This window comes from Melanerpes formicivorus, unplaced genomic scaffold (genome assembly GCF_026170545.1).
Source record: "Melanerpes formicivorus ecotype bairdi unplaced genomic scaffold, bMelFor1.0.p_v2 SCAF_1, whole genome shotgun sequence".
Taxonomy (NCBI): domain Eukaryota; kingdom Metazoa; phylum Chordata; class Aves; order Piciformes; family Picidae; genus Melanerpes; species Melanerpes formicivorus.
The window spans coordinates 68,620,126-68,644,424 of NW_027142353.1; the positions used below are offsets into that span (position 1 = coordinate 68,620,126).

The 24,299-nt window shown below is 48.1% G+C and overlaps 1 protein-coding gene across 3 annotated transcripts in view; it reads left to right on the plus strand.

Moving 5' to 3' along the window:
- Positions 1-24,299, plus strand: part of ME3 (malic enzyme 3) — a 130,822-nt gene that overhangs the window by 72,198 nt on the left and 34,325 nt on the right. For all 3 annotated transcript variants that reach the window (XM_068145903.1, XM_068145919.1, XM_068145911.1), the window contains exon 5: positions 19,502-19,577. In XM_068145903.1, the coding sequence (XP_068002004.1) occupies positions 19,502-19,577 (76 nt within the window). The remainder of the gene's footprint in view (positions 1-19,501; positions 19,578-24,299) is intronic.

Here is a 24,299-nt window from a genome sequence, read left to right on the forward strand (position 1 = left end):
TAGAATCATGGAATCAATAAGGTTGGAAAAGTCCTCAGAGATCATCAAGTCCAACCTGTCACCCAACACCTCAGGACTAACTAAACCATGGCTCCAAGTGCCACACTCAGTCCCCTCTTGAACACCTCCAGGGATGGTGACTCCACCACCTCCCTGGGCAGCACATCCCAATGGCCAATTACCTCCTCAGCTCAAGCCTAAACTTCCCCTGGTGAAGCCTGGGACTTTGTCCTCTTGTTCTGGTGCTGGTTGCCTGGGAGAAGAGACCAACCCCCACCTGGCTACAACCTCCTTTTGGATAGTTGTAGAGAGCAATGAGGTCTCCTCCTAGCCTCCTCATCTCCAGGCTAAACAACCCCAGCTCCCTCAGCCTCTCCTCACAGGGTTGTGCTCAAGGCCTCTCCCCAGCCTCGATGCCCTTCTCTGGACATGTTCAAGTTTCTCAGTGTCCTTAAACTGAGGAGCCCAGAACTGGACACAGGGCTCAAGGTGTGGCCTAATCAGTGCTGAGTACATTGGCAGAATGACTTCCCTGCTCCTGCTGGCCACGCTATTCCTGGTGCAGACTGTGAATGTTCCTTTTGTCTCAACAGCTCATGTTCATGTGTGTGGCCCAAAACAGTAAAACTCAATCTCTCATCAAAAGATGGACCAGCAAGCAGTTTTGTGTCTGCACATTTGATGATGAGCTGGGGAGTTGAGAATAGCTCTGCCTCCTTCCTATAAACAGTGAACAGAGTGGTTTTGTTCTCAAACAGTACTGTACAGTCTGTGTACAGTCTGTGTACAGTCTGTGCAGCCTAGCTCCAAACAGCTCTCTCAGCTTATGTCTGCAGCCCTCCCCATCTGCCGTCTCAGGAGCCCTCAGTGCCTGCTGCAGTGCTGGCCTTTGAGTAATTGCTGGATTTTGGATACATTGTGCTGATTTGGAGCTTTTGTCTGCACTGCCACAAACCTCCCCCCAAGAATCATCTTCATAAGGGATGCTGCTCTGCATCGGTGCCTTCCTCGCTGCTCAGAGCAGCTACCATCTAAGTTCATGCAATGCTGAACACTGTGCCGTGGTGGAAGGCCCTGGCCTGCTTCACTCTTCTTAATGATTAATGCTTAAAGAAAGCCCTCATTAGCATTCTGAAATACAGTTCAGTCCTAGCATGAAAATTCAGTGGTTAAGCTTCAGTTTTCTCTGCATGCTTTTTCTTCTTTTGTCCTCGAAATGTAGCGGTGAGCAGAGAAAGAGTTTAGCTTTTGCTGCAGAAAGAGGCAAAGGAGAGGAGAGGAATAATAGCAGGTTAAATAATAGCAGGTTAAAAGCATTGCACCAGCATGACATGTGACTGCAGTTTCAACTGAGGGCATCCAGTTTTGGGCACCTCAATACAGGGGAGAGGTGCTGGAGCCAGTGCAGAGGAGGGCAAGGAAGCTGGGAGAGAGCCTGGAGAATAAATCTGATGAAGAGTGGCTGAAGGAGCTGGGGATGGTTAGTTTGGACTGAGGAGGCTGAGGGGAGACCTCATTGCTCTCTACAACTACCTGAAATGATGTTGTAGAGAGGCTGGTGCTGGTCTCTTCTCACAGGTGATTAGTGACAGAACAAGAGGACTGGCCTCAGGCTGTGACTGGGTAGGATTAGACTGGACATTAGGAAAAACAATGTCCCAGCAAGAGTGGTCAGGGGTTGGAATGTGCTGCCCAGGGAGGTGGTGGAGCCACCAGCCCTGGGTGTGTTGGGGATATGGCTAAGGGGTGAACTTTGCAGAGTAGGGTTATCAGTAGGACTTGGTGAGGGCCTTCCCCAACCTGAATGGTTCTGTGAGTCTGTGATTTCTGTGGTACTGTGCAAAAGCTGCTGTAGAGAGGACAAAGAACATTAGGTTAGATTTAGGTTATATAGGGGAAAACACTTTCTACTTATATGAGTTAAGCTCTGGAATGGGCTACACAGGGCAGCTTTACTGCAGCTTTAAAATAAAGCCTGATCAATTGTTGAGCAGGGTTATATGATAAGGCTTCCTATGACAGCAGAGCAAAACTGAATGGCTTGTCCTCTCCAGCTCTAGGTGCTGTGTTCATCCTAAAACATCAGTAAAATCCATCTGCATGGGTGTCCCTTTGCTTTAAAGACCTTCCAGTACAAGTACAATTAGAAGAATCAGCTTTTCAGAGTGCCAGTGCAGCCTAGGCTGACAAACACAAGAAGAGGTAGAAATCCAAACTTAAATCCTAACTCCTGAGCTCCCCAAACCTGCAGGTCCCAATGATTTTAACAGGAAGTGCTGGTATCCCACCCGAGCTAAGTGTCTTGCAGGCCAGCTCCTGATAGACGTAATATGGTCCAAGAGAGAAAATGTACACTGCAAGGGAGTAAGAGGCAGGTTGGCAAGAAAAGCACATATGAATGCTTCTTGTCACTTTACATGCTGTAATAGCTCTTCCTTTCTTGCAACAACAGCAGCCTTTTGCTAAGAGAACAACTTGCTTGACACCACATCTAGGGCTAGGCTGACATTCCCTCTACCTCTTGGGAAAACACACTCCCTGCCACTGGCAATTCAGAGTCCAAAGGGCACAGTAGTTTGCCCTTTCCTGTGGAAGCCATGGGCTGGAATCCAGAACAGCTCCAAACCCAAGTTCAGCAGTCAAACTATCAGACTATGAGAACAGATGTCCTTACCACACTGGGAAAATGCTGGGGGGGTTACAACATGAGAGGGAAGTGAGTTCCTGGAAGTGGAATTCTCCAACAGCAGCAACTGCCGAGAGAGTCTAGGACATGGAACGGCAGCCCTGCTTTCCTCTGCATGGCATTAGGGGTGGAAAGGAAGCACAGCTCCCAAATAGTGTTTTAACTTCTTGCACAGTAAAGGCAGACTGCAGGCAAAGACACAGTGGCTGCATGTTCAGGAACTGCAGCTGTGAATTTTGAGTAGCTGAGAAGCAGCAGTGTGCCGTTCCCTGCTTGACACTGCTCCTGACCCACAAAGCCCCCAGAGTCTAGGTAGACAATACCCACAGCCTTTCCCTCATCCAGCTGTCATAGAAGGAGATCAGGTTGGTCAGGCAGGATCTGCCCTTCATAAACCCCTGCTGACTAGGCCTGATCCCCTGGTTGCTCTCTATATGGTGTGTAATGGCACTTGAGATGATCTGTTCCATGACCTTCCCTGGCACTGAGCTCAGACTGAGAGGTCTGTAGCTTCCCGGAGATCCCAGCAGCAGACTGGGATCACATTCAGCCTGAAGGTTTCCTTGCCTGTAGTCTGTGCTGTTCTGTCCAGTTTGTCCCAGTCTTGAGTCTCCTGCTTGACTACATCTCTTCTGAACTGCACCATGGAAGGCTGAGCACCGCTTTGCCACGGGGGACTGGCAGTGTGGAGGAGCCTGGAGCAGCTAGCTGTGAACTTTTGCTAGCATGTCCTAGCCTGCCCTCACTTTTTTTTTGGCACTGTCTGAATGGTCTGGTAACTGTAAATCATTTTGTCTTCTCCCTGTGAATCTTTGACACAATTATCCACCAAATATGTGCCACTCCATAATTGTGCTTAGTGCTTCTCCTCACTACATGTCCTGCTGTGAACTCTGTCCTGCTGGGTTTGGGTCATCCCTCCACTGAATCAAATTCTTTCTAAATTTGTCCTTCAGAGTGCCATGCTCCCAGCCCAGCTCTTTGGGCAGCAGGGAGCTGATCTGAATGTTCACTGCAGCAATTACCTTTTAATCCAAACTGTCATATTTAATGTAGTTGGGCAGGCAGGAGAGACATCTCAGCTTTTAAATACCATATGGTGATGCAGCATGGATGGACATGCACTTACAGCACAGCATATGCTGAGGAGGGAGGTCTGCAGAATACTATGCAGTCTTTCTGTGGCCACAGCAGCAGCAATTAGTGACCTATGGACACAATAACCTTCTTCCCTATACTGAGGTCTTCCTCAGCCCTATTAGTGCTTGTCTTTATATTTGAAGGTTGAGCCTGGAAAGATTAAAGCACAAGTAATTTGCTTACAAAGCAACTCTTGTACAAGAGCATCTGAAAATAGTCCTCGGAGGTCCAGCAGGGATTTTCTCATCAGAATACATTTATCAGTGTTCACATGGCTGCAGATTTTGTTTGCCAGATACTGCTGTCAGAATGGCAGGGCTCAATGCCTCTTTTCACAGAACCACAGAAACATTCAGGTTGGAAGAGACCTCAGGATCACCAAGCCCAACCCTACTCTACAAGGTTCACCCCTAAACCTTATCCCCAAGCACCCCATCCAAACAACCTTTAAGCACATCCAGGGTAGGTGACTCAACCCCCTCCCTGGGCAGCACATTCCAGTGCCTGGCCACTCTTGCTGGGAAAAAAATTTTCCTGATGTCCAGCCTAACCCTACTCAGTGCAGCTGGCCTTCCCCCTGGCTCTTACCCATAAGGACTCAAGCCTGTCATCACCTTCATTGATGTGCATGGTTTCACACGTCTCCCTAACACAGAGGCCACTCCACCACCTCCTCTTCCTTGCTTGTCCCTTCTGAAAAGCTGGAACCCATCAGTTGCAGCACTCCAGGTGTGGGAGTCATCCCACCCAGGTTTCTGTGATGGCTGCTAGATCATACATTGTCTTTTACCTTTCCTGGTCTCTATATACGAAGCCTTAGGGGTGGACCTTTAACCTGCACTTTTACAAGGCAGGTGCCTGAAGGTCAAGCCTCCTTCCAGGTGCAGGTCTCCAGCACCCTCTCTGCCAGCAGGCTTCTCTGCTCCCAAAGGGATCAGAGACCTGCTGTTCTTTCCTTTCAAAAAGCCACCAAAGCAGCAATCTAAAACCATAGGCTTTCTCTGCTTCTCAGCAGAAAAATAACCACTAGGAAAGCCCCCTTGCAGACACCCAGCTCTTGGCATGCTTATCTGTGATGCCCACAGGCTCCTCACCACTTCTGATGGGCCAGGCAGAGTGCCTGATACCTCATCAGGTTCCTGTCTCTGCCTTCCCCAAACTGCTACTGCCATTCTCTTCTGGAGTCACCTTCTTCAAGCAGCTTTGTTGGAGGTTTTTTTGCTCTGTGTCCTCAGACTTTTTCCTATGTGATGAAGAAGACTCCGGGGTTTAGCATGACCATAAGGGAGCTGGAACCATCAGATTCTTAAAAGGCTGGAAAGAGGTCTGGAGCACAGCCCTGTGTGGAGAGGCTGAGGGAGCTGGGGTTGCTTAGCCTGGAGAAGAGGAGGCTCAGGGGAGACCTCATTGCTCTCTACAACTACCTGAAGGGAGGTTGTAGCCAGGTGGGGGTTGGTCTCTTCTCCCAGGCAACCAGCACCAGAACAAGAGGACACAGTCTCAAGCTGTGCCAGGGGAGGTTTAGGCTGGAGATGAGGAGAAAGTTCTTCACAGAAAGAGTAGTTGGCCATTGGGATGTGCTGCCCAGGGAGGTGGTGGAGTCCCTGTCGCTGGAGGTGTTGAAGAGGGGACTGGATGTGGCACTTGGAGCCATGGTTTAGTTAGTCATGAGGTGCTGGTGACAGGTTGGACTTGATGATCTCTGAGGTCTTTTCCAACCTTACTGATTCTGTGACTCCATGATAAAGAGGGAGGAAGGATGAAACTTTGTTCTTTGATCCCATTAGCAGGGAGAGTCCCCAGTACCTTAGGAAATGTTTCTAGCAGCCATAGGAGCTGGTCAAGAGTCATTTTTGGTTTGAAGTGATGATAAAATATTCTCTACAGAGGAAGAAAGGAAGGAGGGAGGGAAGGAAGGAGGGAAGGAAGGAAGGTTGGGAGGTGCATAGCAGCATTGTGACCTTTTTCTTTTTTTTTTCATCCTTCTCTGGGTTTTGGGCTTTTTTGATGTAAAAATGTGCTTAATGCAGCACAGGACTGCAGTGCTACTTGAAAGGTGTTTTTTAAGCTGGAGGATCTCTTCTCATGGTGGCAGTGTCTTTGGAAGATACCTTATACTTTGTCACAGGGAGAAAGCACAGAGGGAACTTATCTCAGGGCCTGGAATGAGGGCTTCATTTCTTCTGTGATAATGAGGGGTAGTTATTACAGTGACATAAGAACACAGTCTCCTTAGACCCTGGCTAATTCATGAGCACACTGGTATTTGAAAGCATAAAGTCATCAGCTGCTCCTCAATAGCTTTTGGCATCCCCTAAGAGCAGGACTGGAACAGGTTGGAGCATTGCTTGTGGAGGAAAGCAGCAGGGACAGGAGACAAAAAGCCATGCAGAAGTTCACCCTTCTGGAGATGTAAATATCCTTGACAACTGACTGCAGAACAATGCAAAACATGTTTGGGTGAAGCTGAACCTGGAGAATGAGAGCTAACAGGATGCAGATGGTGTGAAAATTAAGTCTGACAGAATAATGATCTGTGTCTCTGATGAAAAATGAGCAAGTGAAACAGCAGTCAAGCTACAGAATCGTCAGCAGACCTCACTCTGCTGAGGGGCCTTTCTTTAATGGTGTAGCACAGTCTGAGCAGCAGGAGAGAAAGCCACCTGGCCTTTCTGAAGGCTTTAAACCCAAACTAAATGGCAGTTAAGGCAAAGGTGTGAGCCCCGTAGATGTGTCTCTAACCACAGAAGTGTCAGCACTTCCTCTCCTTTGAAACAGTGGAGCCCAAAAGGGAGTGGGAAGACTGGATTTTTTTATTGCTGTCCTGAAAATTGTGCTTTGGAATCCCTCTAGGCCATCTCTCCTTCATGTGAAAGCACTGGTTGTCATAACTCCTCTTGTCGCCACCAGCCTGCTTCAACCTTCTTGCAGAAGCAGCTGAAGTCAGCATGAGAGGAGATTGATGTGTTTATTCATCTGCATCCAGATAACATCAGCACAGGCAGACTGATCCTGCAATGCACTGAAGGGGGCTAAACTCTGGAAAGTACATGAAGGTAGTGTAGAGTCAGGAAGCCCTGAAGAGGCTGGCAGGATGTATAGGTGGGAAGCAGTCCTTGGATGCGTTCCACTGTGATCTGCTATAGGTCATCCTGCTCTGGCAGCGGGGTTGGGCTAGGTGATCCTTCAAGGTCCCTTCCAACCCCTAACATTCTGTGATTGTGTGATTCTGTATGGGACCAGGTAATGGAATGAGGAGGAGGAAGCCATGACTGGAGTAGGTGAACAGGAACCAGTAAGCACAGAGGGAGCCCAAGGCTGCTGAGAACAGCTCAGCCTGCTGGAAACCTCTCCTGAGAGGTAGCAAAGTAGTTCAGGGGTTTCCAGTGCTCCTCCTGAGTTGACTCCACTGTTCCCAGACAAGTCTTTTCATCATCCTTGTCCCTTCTCACTTTCCCCTTCAGGTAAGTGGTTCTCAAAAGGGGTTGAAGGGCACAGACTGACTTCTGGGTGAGCAGGGAGAAGAGCTGAGATATCAGCCATGATCTCAGGTACCTTGGAGACTGGGATAATAGGATGGACACTTGGTGTGTACCTCAGGCATGCAGTGGGAGTGAAAAGAGACTTACATCCTTTTTCTCATTAGAAAAACAATCAGTGCTGCTCCTTCCAGATCTCCAGTCTTCTCTCTTCCTCTCCCTTACCTTTCCTGCACAAAACAGACAAGGCTGTAGCAGCCAAGAGCAACTTCCATGGACATGAAGTTAACAGCAGTGTCTCATATTAATTTATGAAGGTCAGGCTTTCCTTTGCTGTCAGAGGTGATTTAGATTGAAGTCTGTTGAAACTCCCTGACTTACCAGGAGAGGCTCATAGGAAGAGGTGGAGTTGGCCCAAAGAAAGACATTGACTTGGTGAAGGAAATTCAAGAGGATGTGTTTGTCTTTAATCTGGCATAAATCTGTGCTGCTGCCACGAGAATCAACCCCACCTTAAACAGAAAATGCCAAAGACAGGGAGGAGGGAAGAGGATTATTTAGACATTTGAATACCAGGATGTAAAATGGAGAGGAAATAGCCCCAGCTATCATGACAGCCTCAGACAGCAACATCCATTGGGTTGTAGCACAGCATCCCCTGGCCTGTGCATCATGACCTGGGGGACAACTTTTATGAGGAGCAATCCTCTCCTTTTTAAGTGTTGATTTTATGCAGTATTTATAGGATCATAAGTCACTGCAGTTGGAAAGGACCTTTAAGATCATCAAGCCAGACCATTTTCTAACTCCACCAAGTCTGGTGATAAGCTCTGTCCCTTAGCACCACATCTCTGCATTTATTAAAGACCTCCAGGGGTGGTGATTCAGCCATCTCTCTTGGGAGCCTGTCCTAGAGCCTGAGAACCCTTTGAGTGAAAAAGCTTCTTCTACCATATATCTATTTATGTATATGGTGGGGTCTCCCTCTCTGGAGATACTCAGAACCCACCTGCATGCATTCCAGTGTGATCTGGTGTAGGTGATCCTGAGCGGGGTTGGGCTGGGTGATCTTTTGGGGTCATTTCCAACCCCTAACATTCTATGATTCTGTAATTCTGTGATACATTAATTTATACTCTAACACATTCATAAATTATGCATGGTTATGAGGCAGTCTGTGCTGGCATTTGGCTGGCACTGCAAGGCCCTGTGAGCTGCAGTCTCACAGCCTCGCTACGCAGGAGCTGTCAGAGCTACCCTCTCCTCTCACAGCAGGGCAGCCACTTCTGAAGCAAAGAAACAGTCAGCAGGCTGCATGAAGAAGTGGTCTGCATTTGCCAGAAACTTCCCCAGAGAGGCTTCATGGAGTGAGGCCTTCTGTGCTCTGAGGCTGTCATCTGTAGCTTGCCTGGGGTTTGCTGTGCTTGGGGGTTTGGCACTTTGGTAATGCAAACCACACACCTCTTCTGTGCCTGCTTCTGGGGGAGCTGCTGGGGAAGCTGCTGCTATTTGCTGCAGTCTGTGGCAAAAGTGATTTATTTTTGATTAGGTGGATTCCCTCAGAATATCCCAGGGGAGATTGTACTGATCTGAAAGCTGATTCTCTGACACTGCCAGAAAGAAGGTTTCTTTCCTTTGTCAAACCTTGTCCTAATTCTGTGTTCGTTCTTGGGGCTTCCTGCAGTGCACTTTCAAAGTGAAGGTGTGGGTCTTGGAAGATTTTGCACAGCACAGGAAGGAAATATCATTAGAGCAGGACTTAATTTAACTTCCCAGGGCTTTTTGATCCCACCTTAACCTCTGTATTATCAACTAGAACACAACACAGTATGTGCTTAGCAGTGAAAACAGATAAGGGCTTCTTGGTCAACATCACTGAGCACTGGTTGCCTATCTCAACAGGTTTCTCTGTGCAGCCCTGTAATCTTCCTCTTACTGAGGTACCACCAGGATCCAACACACAGGCCAGCTGGGGACTGAGCCTCCAAAAAGGGAGAGAAATTCAGGGGCAGAATCAGACTATCCTACAATTAGTGTTGTTTATGAATGGAGGACTTCAAGCCCCTTGAGCATGATGAGCTTAACTGCAGCAAAGGATGCTGAATGTCCATTCCTGCTGGTTGGTGAAATCCCTTGGGTGGTAGGATCCTGTGTCTTCCCTCAAAGCCTGTTCTTCATCCATGTGCATCTGTAAATTCAGGCATGGGTGGCAGAGTAGCTATGAACAGCCAGGTTTGCTCCCTCTCCCTCCTGCATACCAGCAAGAAGGGAGCTCTGGTTGTTGAGGGTAAGCAAGAGCTTGGATCTTAGCCAGCCTTTGGCTCCAGGGCCTGCTCAGAGGTTCTCTCAAACATGACTGTGGAACCACCCCTGCTGAAAAGGACACTGGACTAAGCTGGTTTCTGAAGTCTGCAAATACAAGCAGGATTTAAGCACTGAATTTTGCTGTGGCACAGCAGTTCTCTGGTTCAACCAGAAAAGCCAATCCTGAGAATCTGGAAGGTTCAAACAGCTCAGGGAAAGCCAAGAGCAACATGGATGTGCTTGCCTCCTGCCTTCATCTTATGCTGTAGATAGCAGACACTCACTGGGGATCTGTCATCACTGATGCATAGTGAGCAAACCCAGGAGTTCCCCAGTTGGTCTTTCTCCATTGGCTTATGCCTGGGGAGGAAGAAAAGACTACTTAATCTTTAGACTATTTCCTGACCAGCAGAACCAATGAGTCCAGGATTCCTCTTGGTTTCTGTCCACTGTCCCCTGACGCTTCACATTTGTGATACTATCTGTTCCCTTCCACATCCTCTTCATCCATTGCCCACACCCACCTGTGCTCCACCATAGCACCCACACCAGTTTGTGCTTCTCCCCTTGCCTCACCTCCTCTTTAGGAAGCAGCAGGCACAGCTTTGGGCACTCTGCTTGCTGTCCCCTCTGGTTTTCTGTCTGTAGGTTTTGAATCCTGCCTGAAACCATTCCCTTTTCCCATTTTGTTTCCTGCACAGTCAGTGTTTTCCTCCTTTTCTCTGCCTTCTGCTCAGTCCTGCAGCCCAGGGAGGGTTCTAAGGTTTTGCTAGGGCTGGGCAAGTGAGGGCTCAGTAGGACTTAGGCATGAAGCAGTGCATGTTATGTCTAGCTGCAAGCTATCTTTTTGGCCAACTATCAGAATAATCATTAGAGGAAGGTTTGTGTTCCCCTCCCCAGAGTGGTGGGGCCATGAATCCCACTAACTTGTCCCTTTCTTTCGACAGTGACTGCCATGGAAGGGCAGAGGGACAAACACCTTTGAGACCTTTGGCTTTCTGATGAATTTAGTTGAAAGGAGCTAGCAGATGAGAGAGGAGACAAAATGATTGCACAAACTCCCCTTTTCAGGGGGAAAAGAACCCCAAACCCACCCCTGCTAAAAACAGTGTTGGGTGGTGATAACTTGGGAGATTAGCAGATGGACCCAAGAGCTTTGCTTGAGGCTCTGATCTGGACCTTCTTGCCTGTGGCAGGGGTTGGACTGCACCAAAGCACTGTGAGGGCTGCAGCCCGCAGCCTGCCCGCACCGCTCTCTGCACCTGGGAGCAAGCACTCCTGTGTGCTCCTGCAGATCTCTCTGCTCTGGTCAGTTCCTCCTGCAGCTTAGCTGCTTGCTGTCCTCAGGATCGTGGAGATTCCCCTGGGTGGGTTTGGTGTGTTCTCATTATTGTACCTTGGAGCCTGCACCCTCTGGCTCCCACAACAGTGTTCCTGCCTGAAGCCCCTGGTTACAGCTGTAATGACAGGCATAATATTAATGCAGTCACTCACACTGCAGACTATTTGAAATGGAGGCTCTCACCATACTGAACTTACAGGATATTGCTTTATAGAGCTCTGTATAGCTTTCATTAATAGTTTTTTGTGCTGGGTTCCTATTCTGTTTTCAGCAGTGCCTCAGGACACTGTTCAGCATCATACAAGCTACAAATAAACTGATCTAAACCAGCAGAAAGTTCTTGGCTCCCATTACAAACAAGCCTGCAAAAAGATGTGATGAATCACCCCAGAGCTCTTGTCCAACCTGATGATTAATTGTACTGTATTTAGACAAATCAGTGCATGCTAGCACATACTTTCTCTCCAAACCTGTGGCCCACAGGCATTTGTAATCTCAAGCTCCCTGACAGAGCCAAGCAGTTTCAAAGTTTATTTTGTTATTCTGAAGCCTCTTATCCTGTTCTGGCAGAGACCTGAACCAAAAAAGCCCCAGCACCAGGGGTGCAGCTGGTGGGGATGTCTCTAGAGGCTCTTATTGCTCAACCTGTCAATTTTGTGTGAGGCTTCAAAGTGTAAATAAATAAAACCAACTGGAGGGGGTTATTGTAACCACATTTGACTGCATCCCTAGCACAGCCTGGCCTTTAATCAGCAGCAGATCCTCCAGCCTGTTCTTCTGGCACATCAGTGACAGTTTTCTGTTGGTAGCATGCCACCAAAGCCAAGGCCATCCGCTGATCCCTGCTTTGCCTTGTTCCCATGCACAGCCAAAATACCTGCCAGGGCCTGGGGCATCAGCCAGCAACTCCAAAGAGCACAGAGTGGCTTGCAGCAGTTAGCAGCATCCTGCCACAGTGACAGGTCAACTGCTCTCTGTCTTTACTGAGTGTGAAGGCAACTTTGCCATCTGAAGCTGAGGAGCCTTGCCCAAAGCTTCCCAAGAGTACCATGCCTTTATGTATGGCAATGGCTGTGATGCCCTTGTGTCAGAGCCCTTCCCTGGGCAGCCTCAGACCTCACTGTTGGTTTCTGACTGCTGTCCCACAACCTTTCCATCGCTGCTCAACAGCAGCTTTGTGCACACTTGGGTTTGGGCAAAATTCTGAGTAACTTCCTTGGTCTGTTGCTTTTTTAGAGCAATGGGCTCCCGTGGACTTCCTCTCTGTTCTGAGGGAAGTCCAGGCCCTACGAAGCCGAAAGACTAAAGGGCTTGTGTATGGGCAGAAGCTCATCACCTTCAGGCTGTGCACAGGGATGCTCTTGACCTTTGCTGTGAGTGCTTCCCTTCTGAGAGTGAGTGTTTCCTGTGTGAATGAAAGCACTGAATCATGATGCCTGTCTGTCTGACACACACACTGTGAGTGTGTTCACTTTCTTAACACTGTCCCATCCTCTCCTTGCTTGTGGAACAAGTTCCCCTCACATAGCACCCAGACTAGAAGTTATAAATGGGGGGAGGGAAGAAACAAAAGCTTGAGTTCTGTTGCCATGTTTGTGGTTTAGTCTTGCAATTCATTTCCCACTGTCTTTAAGAAGGACATTGAGACACTTGAATGTGTCCAGAGAAGGGCAACAAGGCTGGGGAGAGTCCTTGAGCACAGCCCTGTGAGGAGAGGCTGAGGGAGCTGGGGTTGTTTAGCCTGGAGAAGAGGAGGCTCAGGGCAGACCTCATTGCTCTCTACAACTACCTGAAGGGAGGTTGTAGCCAGGTGGGGGTTGGTCTCTTCTCCCAGGCAACCAGCAGCAGAACAAGAGGACACAGGCTCAAGCTGTGCCAGGGGAACTTTAGTCTGGAGGTGAGGAGAAAGTTCTTCCCAGAGAGAGTCATTGGTCATTGGGATGTGCTGCCCAGGGAGGTGGTGGAGTCCCCATCCCTGGAGCTGTTCAAGAGGGGATTGGATGTGGCACTTGGTGCCATGGTCTGGTCATGAGGTCTGTGGTGACAGGTTGGACTCAGTGATCCTCGAGGTCTCTTCCAGCCTTGGTGATACTGTGATACTGTGATACTGTGTTGTGTTGGTTGACAGGCAGTGTGTGAGTATCTGAAGAATCAGGGACCTTAGCTACTCTTTCAATCCCTCAGCTCAGGAACCATTAGTATATAGAGCAAAGACTGGTAGCCTCTGATGCCTCTGATGTTTCTTTTCTGAGATGCCATAGATAAGACTGATGAATTGATTGCTGTGTGGAAGGCATGTGGAACTTGCACTGAGGTTATTGTGTTCTTTATGCTGTATACCAAGCCCTGAGCAAGCCTGACCATTGCAGTGCCTGTAAACATTTGCTAATGCTGGGCAAAGAGACTTCTCCCTTATTGAGCAAGTATCTTTTTCTTCAGAGCCTAGTCCTTCTGGAGGAGTGAGGGAGGAAAAAGAGAAGTCAGGGGGGTTGGGGTTTTCTGCTCTTGTCAACTTAGGAGCTTTTGAGATCTTTCCAACAATGTCACTATTCCTCCACAGGGACATACAAATATGGTCCTGTCCAAAGAGTAGGATCCTTTTGCTTCACACAAGCACACAAGTCAGCAATCCAGTGCCATTATCTGCTTTGGTCCTCTGTGGCTTGTAACCAAGGTGGTAAAGTGGGCAGAAGGATTTGCTGACTGCTATGTCAAGTGCACAGAGCCTATTAATTGTATAGATGCAAAGAGGGAGCTGAAGTTGTAGCAGCAGTTCCTGAAACCACAGGACAAGGCTGTAAGAAGAGCACAGCACTGGGCCAAAGAAGTTCTGTGTGGATTTTGATACAGAAAATGCATTGATTGTATTGCAGGGCATTAGATTTGGTTTGATTGCATGTCAGAGGCAGCAGTAGGCCAGAAAAGTGGCTCAAGACAGCAGCAGGAGGGTTGCAAACACAGCCACAGAACCACTGCTAAGTGCCAAGGTAAAGCTATTAGGGAGAGGGTGGGAAACTTGAGCAGAAGAGCAGTGAGGAGAGATTTGGAGCTATTAGGAAAGAAGTGGCATCACCTTTTTCACTCCTCTGTGTTTGGGGAAATGAAGCTCTCTGTAAATACACAGTAGTGCTATAGAGATGGCCCTGCTGGCTCCATCACACACTGTTTGTGCTGATAGGGCACTGCTCACAAGGCAGCACTGCTGACCACAACGATCAGACAGGGGAACACTGCTTTGCCTTTCTGAAGCAGTAACTGCTCACTGCATGGAAGCATTAAAGAGTATTTTTGTTCCCTAGTACCTGAGACATGTTAGAATGTGCTCCTTCCCACATGTCTACAAGAAATCAATGAATCTTGTTCTAAAAAGCCATCACTGCTCTCTGGCACTGCTTCCTCTGAGCACCAGATGTGTTCTCTTGTCCCTGGGCTTCTACAATGAGCCCTGCAATTCTGGGATTGTCTTCACTGTGAGTCCTTCACAATGCCATCAGAATCACTGGTACTGAGCACCACATCAGGGCCATTCCCATGGTTCACATGATACAGAATCATAGAATCACTAAGGTTGGAAAAGACCTCAAAGATCATCAAGTCCAACCTGTCAGCCAGCTTTCTGATTCCTGGAGCACATCCAGGAACTCAGCCTGGACAAAATCATAGTAGTATCATAGTATCAGTCAGGGTTGGAAGGGACCACAAGGATCATCTAGTTACAACCCCCCTGCCATGGGCAGGGACACCCCACACTAGATCAGGCTGACCAGAGCCTCATCCAGCCTGGGCTTAAACACCTCCAGGGACAGGGCCCCAACCACCTCCCTGGACAACCCATTCCAGGGCTTCACCACTCTCATGGGGAAGAACTTCCTCCTCACCTCCAGCCTGAATCTCCCCACCTCCAGCTTCATTCCATTCCCCCTAGTCCTATCACTACCTGAGATCCTGAGCAGTCGTGAATATATCCAATCCCTTTGACAGATTCTGCAGTGATCAGCTGCAGTCTGCCAGGCCCTGCACCCCAGCTTGGGAAGCTTGACTTGACTTGCTGGAATCCAGACAGAAATCCTGCCTCTGACAAATTAAGGAGTTGCAACCCTACCTGAAACCTTACAGGTGTGCTCAGGGGCACAATAACATCTGCTCTGACTTCCACCTTAACTAAAGGCAGCTACACTGAAACCTGTGATGTCAATGGACTGGATAGGAGACTGGAGCTCTGCAACCCTAATGAAAGCCAGTTGAAGGACTCCCCAGTCTGAAATTACCCCCACAAAGGTAACAGCTCTGAAGGTTGCTGCTAGCCAGAAATAGTGGTACACTGTGGACACTCTGCCTTGCCATTGCTGAGGCAGTTAATTTTCACCAAGCTCTGTTGCTTGTATTTCACCCCCATGCATGTGTGTTTGGCTTCCAGCTAACTGTGTTCATAGCTTCTGCTCTGCAAGGGATAAAGATGCACAATGGCCTGGAGAATGGCCGGACCCTGGGCACAGGGGAGCCTTCTGGCCCAGCAAGCCAGGATGGGTGCCTGCTCCACACAGCTGTGTGCTCTGTGACCTGATAAAAGGTACTTATTTTTGCAGTGGTTTGTTTGAGCTAAATCATTTTGATTGAGTCCCAGGAGGGGTTAAGGTAGAACTGCCTCATTGTCTTTTTGTTTCTCTGAAGTAATGTATCAAACACAAGCCCAAGAGAGCTGCAGAGGGCATGCTGATAAAGGCAGCATCTGTTGCGTTGCATTCCCTCTTCAGAATGCTTAGGCTGCATCTTTTCCCCAGGAAGAGCAAGTTAATTGCTTTTATTGATGCTTGGATGTTTCTTCTTTACTACTGGTCCACACAGACCAGCCTGTCCTTTTCAGTATTCAGAGCTCTGCCTTCTTGTCCTCAAAGGCACACAATGAGCTTTTGCTCCTATTAACTCTCTTACAAGCCGTGTGCCCTGGAGAGCAACCTGGCTGCTGCTCTTCCCTGTTCAGTCAGCAGCAAACCTTTCCCTGAGTTCAGTGTGAGGAGCTTGCCTGTTCCTTCTGCCTGCCTTGCAGAAAGGATTTTAGGGAAGATAACCCTCTGTGGACCTCTTACTTCAAGAGCCTAGCCATCTTAGCTCTGTGGGTAACTTTGTCATCAGGGGGCAGAGCCTGACACTCCTGGTGACCAGAAAAAAGTCACAGTTTAATCTGGGAATCTGAATCTGACTTACCCTGAATCTAAAGTCTGCTCTGTGTCTGTTTCCCTTTGCATACTCTTACAAACACAGTGAATTTGATGCACTGCCTGTCAGAGTTAGTTGTTTCACACTTGGCCCAAAAGTGGGCTCCTAGCTCACCACTACCAGGATGCCTTTCTGAATGTTTGAACACCTGGTGGAGTCCACAGAGCCTGGAGCCCCTTCAGGAGTATTGCCCAGCTGGATGCCTAAAGGCACTGGAAACTTGTGGTTTATTGAAACCAGGTGCTTGGCTCTTGGGTTCAAGGCTTGCCCTCCTTCTGACGTGTTTTCTGCAGTAAGAGAGGTGACTTGCCATAGATTTTGCCTAGAGTAAAGTCCAGAGCAGCTCTTGTAAACTGTTGAGACTGCTTGCAAAGGCCTGAGGTGCTAGGATGAGGGGCAATGGCTTCAGAGTAGAAAAGAGCAGGTTTACATTGGATGTTAGGAACAGGTTCTTTGCTGTGAGGGTGGCACTGGTTGCCCAGGGAAGTGGTTGAGGCCCCATCCCTGGAGATATTCAAAGTTAGGCTGGACAGGGCTCTGGGCAGCGTGACTGCAGGGGGGGTTGGACTAGATGACTTTCAGAGGTCCCTTCCAACCCAGACCATTCTAGGATCCTGTGACACATCTGATTTACTCCATGGGGTGAGAGTGGAGATAAGCAGCTACGACTAAGGATATGTTTGGAAAGGAGAGTGAATGTGTGTCATAGCCACTTTGTTTTCAGCAAATTATCCACAGAAGCCAGTACACACTGATTAACAACAACCAAACATGATACTGAGGAAGGGAACACAAATGCTGAGAGAGCTGCCTCTGCATGCTTGGTTCTCAGTCACCTACCTAGCTAGCTAAGCCAAGCCAGTTCTTCAGCCAAAACATGCTGTGGTGATGATAGGTGTGAGAGCCCTTCTCCCAGGTAACATGGGGAGAGCCATCAGATTTTGGAAGACCCAGGCTGAACTCTTTCTACTGCTATAAACCAACCCACTGCCCTCCCAAGACAACAGTCAGAGTCAGAAGCTCTTCAGAGGCAGTGTGTATCTGCCCTTTCCACTGGGTGTGAAACAACTAGCAGTTCATCAGGCCACAGGGCTGATGGGCTGTAGGTAGCCTGGTTTCAGTGTCTCCTGTGAGCCCTGGATGTCTTTCAAAGGATAAATGAATAGCTGGTGGAGTCCTTTCAACACTCTCAGGTTAGAAAGTACTTACAAGGTGCACTGTGATTCTCCTACACCTGTTGATGACAATGCCATATGTAAGCATGCCTCTGATGTGCTGCAGTCTTCTTGGTCCTGCATGAAACTGACTTCTGTCTCAAGCTGCACCAGGGGAGGTTTAGACTGAATATTAGGAAGAAGTTCTTCCCAGAAAGAGAGATTGGCCATTGGGATGTGCTGCCCAGGGAGGTGGTGGAGTCACCATCACTAGAGGTGTTTAGGAAGAGACTGCATGTGGCACTTGGTGCCATGGTTTAGTTGGTGACAGATGGTGTTGGGTGATAGGTTGGACTCAATGATCTCAAAGGCCTTTTCCAACCTGGTTAATTCTGCATTCTGATTGTATGAGACACACAACTAGACGCTTCAGCCATAGGTGCCTTTAGTATGGCTGGAAAATTAAAGCAGTTACATTAAAACAGTAGGATTCTTTTGTAAAGCATGTGGCATCTGGATGTGTCTGCAGTGATGTTACTGATTGGTGCTGTTAAGCCATGGTTGGTAAGTATCCTCTAAAGAGAGCTGGCAGCAGTGGGGTGTCCCCTTCTGAGGAAGAGCAACATCTTGTGAGTCCTGCCTCCGACAGGCCACGTGTAGCCTGTTGGCTCCTGGGCAGAGTTGTGAGGAATTATGCTGAATGAGTGAAACTTTTGGGGTTTGGTTTGGGGTTTTTTCTGCATTTCTGATCCTTCTGTGTGATTGCAACTTGACCAGTGCTGAAGTCAGGGCTTTCTCCTTAGGACTCCCACAGTTAACTGTGGGAATAGACCTGGCCCCCAGCAGAGTCAGGTAAGAAAAGTCCTTGCTGTAGGGAGTGGCTCAGTTATGTTTTGTTATTCAGCACTCAAGTGTGCTTACAACAGAGGTTGTTTTAAAGCTTTCTCTACCCAGTGTTTCACATCAGAACCTCAAACCATGATCAGATCCAAACTTACCTGGGCTGAGTGATAGGAGAGAGATGTGACCAGCAAAAATGCATTGCTCTGTTGTTCCAGCTGGTGCTAATCACTGGCTCAACTCCACTTTTAGTGAGCAGGAAAATGGGGGTCTCCACCTGCCAAGAGCAGTCCTTGCATGAGAGCCCTTGGTGTCTGCAATCAGAGAGAGCATTGTGAGCAACATAAACAATTTCCCCTGAGACAGATAGGGAGGAGGTTGTTTCTTTGAGGCTACAACTCCCTGGAAGGAGAGATCAGTTCCTGGGAATAACATTCTGCTGGGTATTGGAAGGATCTCTGCTAAGGAGACTGCTTTTATTGCTAACAGCAAAGAGGAGAAGTGTAGGCCACAGGTCTAAAACATGCCTCAAGAATTCTGTCTTCCAGTTCCTAATTCTACTAAATAGAAGGCATTGTCATTTAAAACTTGAAGACCTTTGTGCTGAGAAGTGATGAGTTGAGAAGTGACCAGCCTTAGTGCAATCAGGTAATGCTACTGTCCATGCAAATACTCCAAACTGAGTTTTCTTCCAAACAGTTAATTTTCTGTTGCACTTCTCATGCTTTTTGCTATTTTTCATGTGGTGACTGGGTCAGAAAAACAGTACTGCAAGGTCAGGTTTGGCTTGGTCACAGCAAATGCCATGGCAAGTGCTGATCTAATTGCATCCAGTTGGAGCTCTGTTGACTTGAGGTGGGAGCTGAAATGTGTCACTCTGCAATGGCCATAGACACTGCTGGGCAAGAAGGATCATGCTCTCAGTGACCTGCCAGCAGTAAGCTTCCCAGGAAAGAAGGTGTAACAAGGTGTAAGGTAAAACATCACACACTCCCCCCTGCATTTATCAGGATCATTTTAACTAGGAGGCCTTTCTGCACTGAAGCAGAGTTTGCTCCCTGAAGCAAAGTTGTTGTACAAGGGTGAAATGTGCAACACCAGTTGAAGTTGCCTGAATTGCTATTAAAGCTCTTGAGCCTTGGGGTTCTGAAAGGAGACCTAAACTTGTTATTAGCAGCCCCCTGAGGTCTCCTCTGCATGGCAGTGAAGAGCCTGGCTTTGTGCACAATAGCTCCCTTCCCTGCAGTGTCAGGTTTCACCTGGTTTCCTTTATCTTGGAGTTACTGATTTTATGACAAGGCTTCTTTTTCCTCTGTTTTTGTTTCTTTCCTGTTCTTAGGGGGTTGTTTATCAGCATCCATGACAAAGGCCATATTGCAACAATGCTAAACTCTTGGCCTGAAGAAAATATTAAGGTATGTGGCATGTATGTGGACTGGGAAATTTCAGAGAGATGGATGGAAGATGGGATATGGATGGACCTGCTTGGCATTATTTACAGAACTGTCTGTTTTAAAGGATAAGAAAGAAATGCTGCCTTCCTCAGAGAGCCTCCTGGCTAGTGGCTGGACATCAGAGACTCTGTCATCTGTGTATGGCCTCAAGAACATCTCTTTCAAAGGTAGCAGGACCTTGGGCAATAAAAAGAGGGTGAACTATAATGACTATGTACTGAGTAGAGGCCCTGGCAAAGAAGGAAGAAATATGTGTGGGGGAGAATTCTGTGTCTAGCCTGAAACTTGTTAGATGTACCAAAGCTCTTTAAGATACCTCTGTAACTGACTTGGTTGTAGAACCTCTTCCCAAATGCAGTGAGTCATGCAGCATCCAGCTCACTGGCAGCTCAGCAAATGATGTTTGATATCCAGCAGCTGAAAATATGACTGAAGCTCCACCCAAAAAGTGATCTTGTGAAGTGTTTCTCACTAAGGCTCGGGGCTGGGTGAGTCCCTGGCATGACATAAAGTCAACATTTGAGACAGGAGTTGCCAGTCACCTCCGCCTGTCAGTCTGAAAGAGCATGTGCTGGCACTTCCCTGCCTATTGACAGAGCTTGGTCCTCTGTCAGTGAGCTCCTTCTTCCAGGAACAAAGGTTTGGCAGCTGAGAAAATCTTGCAAGCATTTTCCATTTCTAAATGAAACAAAAAAGGGAATTTAACATGTTTCCAGAAAAAGTAATCCTAGTGCTGTGGCCTTGTCTCTGGAACCATGCAGAACAGATGTAAACTGGATAGTTTGTCCTTGCTCTGTCCAAAGAATCCAGTGTTCCCACTGGTTTCTGAGTTAGGACTGGGAGCAGAGCTCATTATGGCAAATCAAGATGCTTTTGCAGATGGGGAAACTGGCACAGAAAGATTAGAGACTGCTGTTGAACAGCCCCCTCTGGCATCCAAAGAGCCCACAGGGGGGGCAGCAGTCCGTGGAAGAGATTCAGACTATCTGCTTTCCGTGGCTGCCAGACTGCAAAGGCATCTCATTTCATCAGTATCACTGTTCTGTACCATAGGGTTCCCTCTGTGTTTGTACTCAGACTTCTCCATGCCTCAACTGGCAGACACTGGAACACTTGAGGTTTTGAGATGAGTAAGGAGGCACCCGGGCTGCACCTAAGTCCCTGGAGGGACCTCGTTGTTTGAAGTCTGGGGTCACAAGGAACACCAACAAGAGTGAGCCCCATTAAAGACAGTGAGAAAAATACCTGGAGCTGCTGCCCCACCTTGTGCTTTGTGGTTTCTAATGCTTTGTGGCAGCAGCATTTCCTATGGAAATGGGAGAGCTGTGTGGTAGGCCTGGATGCTCTGTCTGGAGGGGCTGGAAGGGTTCTCTGCTAAGCTTAGCAGAGCTTCAGCCAAGCTCTAATATGCCCCACCTTTCAGAGCTGGGCTGCTCTGAAAGAATCAGAGTGCTGGGAGAAGAAAGTGAGAAGAAGCTGCTTCTGAGTGTACTTACATGAGTGTGTGTCTGTGCCCCACTTTCAGGGTTGCTAATGAATTCTGCCATGAAGAAACACTGAACAGGTGTTGCCAGCCCTCATGGCTGCCTCCCCTTGCTGATTTCCTCTCTGGTTCCTTAATCTTGTGCTCCTTTCTGTGTGAAGGCCCAGTTAGAGCAGGGGGAACGACAGCACTCATACAGGGTGTGTCCTGCTAGGGTGTCATTCTGGGCAGTGACAGGTAAGGGTTCAAACCATCTTTCAGTGAAAGTAATGTAGAAGGCATCTCTCCCATTCCTAGACAAGTCTGCTGTCCTGCAAGCTCCTGGGCTGGCCTTCCTACATTCCTGTCCTCCCTCCCTCCTTCCATAGGTTGTGCACCCTGAGGAGTGCCCTCAGCAACTTGAATCCCTGTCAGGATTTCTGCTCTGCAAGGCTGTGCAGGCTCACCCTCCCAGGGAGCATTTGCTGGTGGTGCACTCGGGGCCCAGTTTCAGTTCATCCTAGAAAGGCTGACCTCATGCAGTCAGTGCAGAGAGCTGGGAACACCAGCAGCAGGCACTTGCCTCTGTGTTGTCTCATACTTAGGAGCTGCAAAACTGAACCAGTTACATACAGCCTGTATCCAGAATCGTCTCAGTTAGTCTCAGCTGCCTGAAGACTTGGTGCCTGATCTCAGCTTGTGAGTACGTCTGAAGTGATCAATGAAGAGGGAGATGAGCATCTTCAAAGAGAAGTGGCCTTTTCATCCCTTCCCAAAACAGCTGTTGGAAGCAGGAGTTGCACTCTGGATGTTTCTGTCTCTCACCACCAGCTAACAAAGATGTGTTAGAAACCAGTGAGAGGAGGTCAGCTTGAGCTGCACACCTCTCTTTTAGCCACAGACTTGCCTGGAGTCATCAGGAAAATGTGTAGCCCAGCTGGCAGTGAAAAGCAGGGCCCTAGCTGTTAGAGCAGTGCTTCAGAGTGAGGGATCTGGCCTGCTCAGCCAGAGATTAATGGACTGTTTGTTGAGTTCTGATCACATGAGTGTGAGCAATTAAAGCATAATTGTCATGTACATCAGGTACCCACTGAAACTTCCTGCTTTTCCTTTGCCCCTTTGCTTTTTACATCCAAAGAGCTACAAACAAATGTGAGTCCACTTTCTGCTCTCTGGTGCAGACAGGAATGGGTCTCTCTTGTGCTGGATTTTCTGTTCTCCTGTATTTTTCAGTGTTACCTTGGGTAGCTTTGGTACCTGTGGAATTCAACACATTTAAGCTGAAGAAATTTCCTCTCTGGCTTCCCTGAAAACTCTTAGTTGTTTGGATTTAAGGGGATCTGTGCTCCAGACAAATTCTTGCTTCATTAGAACTTCATTTAAAAACTGAACCATTCTCTGCACAGTTGGGATTTTAACTCTTCTTCAGATCATTGGCATCAGTTTCAGGATGAACCTGCAGCAGTGCATGTGCTTGCTGCTTTCCCTGTTCCCAGTACTGCCTTCCAGTCCCAACTGCATCCTCTGGGTGTGGTAAAGAAGTGAGCTCACCCCCAGAAACAGATGGAGCCCACCCAAAAGGAGACTTTCCCATCACTGACACTGCACATTGACTCAGAAGGAAACACAAAGAGGAAAATGTCCAAAACCAGCGGTGGATAAGTGTGTCACAACCATGGCTGCATTTCCTACAGTGGAGATTGTCCAGCCTGTGGCTTAAGGAGAGATGTGCAGTCCTTTTAGTTCAACAGACCTTCACCTGGAGCATCACTTTTAGGAATTTTAACTCCTAGTGACAAAAAAAATAAAGGCAGCAGCACCACCCCAAATATCCTACCTGTAGGAGAACCATTCAGAACCAATCCCTCTTACATGCTGCTTGTCACTGTCATGTGCATTACACTCCTGGAATGTGCCATGCCTCAAACCACTAGAGAGGTGTTTGGGCCAAGTAGTTGTAAAGGCAAACCAGATAATGCATCCTCTGTATCTGTAGTTTCTCCTCAGGCTTATTCCTGAGCAATGCAGTGTAATGGAATTCTGCTGTGCCCTTACAAGCAGTGGCTTAGGTTGAGGGAGAAAATAATCTTGGGATCTGTAAATAGTTTATGCTGAATAAGAAAATACACTGAAACAGATCAGTAGGATTCTTCCTGAAATGGGAAAATGCTGTAAGAGGTTTATTCCATTCCTAGGCAACTAAATCCTTCTTCATCACAGCAATCAACCAATTCCCCTCCTCAAGGAAGTCCCTTTATTGAGTTAGCTTCTAATCTCCCAGTCTTGTTTCTCACTAAAGCACATCCATGTGCATGTCTTGTGTCCTAAGTTTGACCTTAACTTTGCAGATCAGCCAATAGAGAACTTCTCTGCAGTCTTCTCCTTTGAAATCCAATCTAGACTGTGCACTTCTGTTCCCCCCCAGTCTGATGAACCATCTGATGTGAGCCCACTGTACTCTGAAGTGCTGGCACAGTGCTAGAAGTTGAAGTTGAGTATTGTATTTACAGCTTTTCTCCCACAGTGGGACTAGAGTCCAGTATATTCCTGCCCCAACTGCCTGACAACTGCCCCAAAAAGTGCCTGGCCTTGGGGACAAAACCAGCAGACAGAGTGAGCTCAGATCGGAGAGGTTCAGTCAGACCTGCTTGGCCGTTTGCCTTCTAAGGTCTCAGTGATATGCTCTGTGGGTTGAAGAGCTCAGCTTCAGGCTTCCAGTTTGGACAGGAGTAAGCAGGCTTTTATTTTCTTTCTTGTCACAAAGAAATGGGAAAAACCTCAAATTATGGAGCAGAGATTCCAGTGAGGGTAGCACATGACAGTACTGCTGGAATGCAAGAGGCCAGCTGCACAGTTGAACTGCAATTGCTTAACTCCCAAGTGGGTGGAGTCAAAGGTCTGATATTAAACACAGAGTGTGTGAGCCATGCCACAGGCCATGCTGTTCCCCTTGGGGATGGCTTCTGCCTACCTGCCTTGGCAGTCAGTGGGCAGTCAGAGGCAAAGGCACCCAGTTATAATGAGCTTTGTTTTGTTTCCTTCCATTGGCTACTCTGCAGCAATATGAAGACATGAGCTTGCTGCTCCCACAGGGGCAATTCCTTCCCTTCTTTACAAAGCTTTATTCCCAGAAAAAGATGCACAGAACACTGTGCTGCTTGGGCTCTGCTACAAGTGCACTGAAGTGTCGGCAAGTGGAGCTGCTGGTCTCTCACACTGTG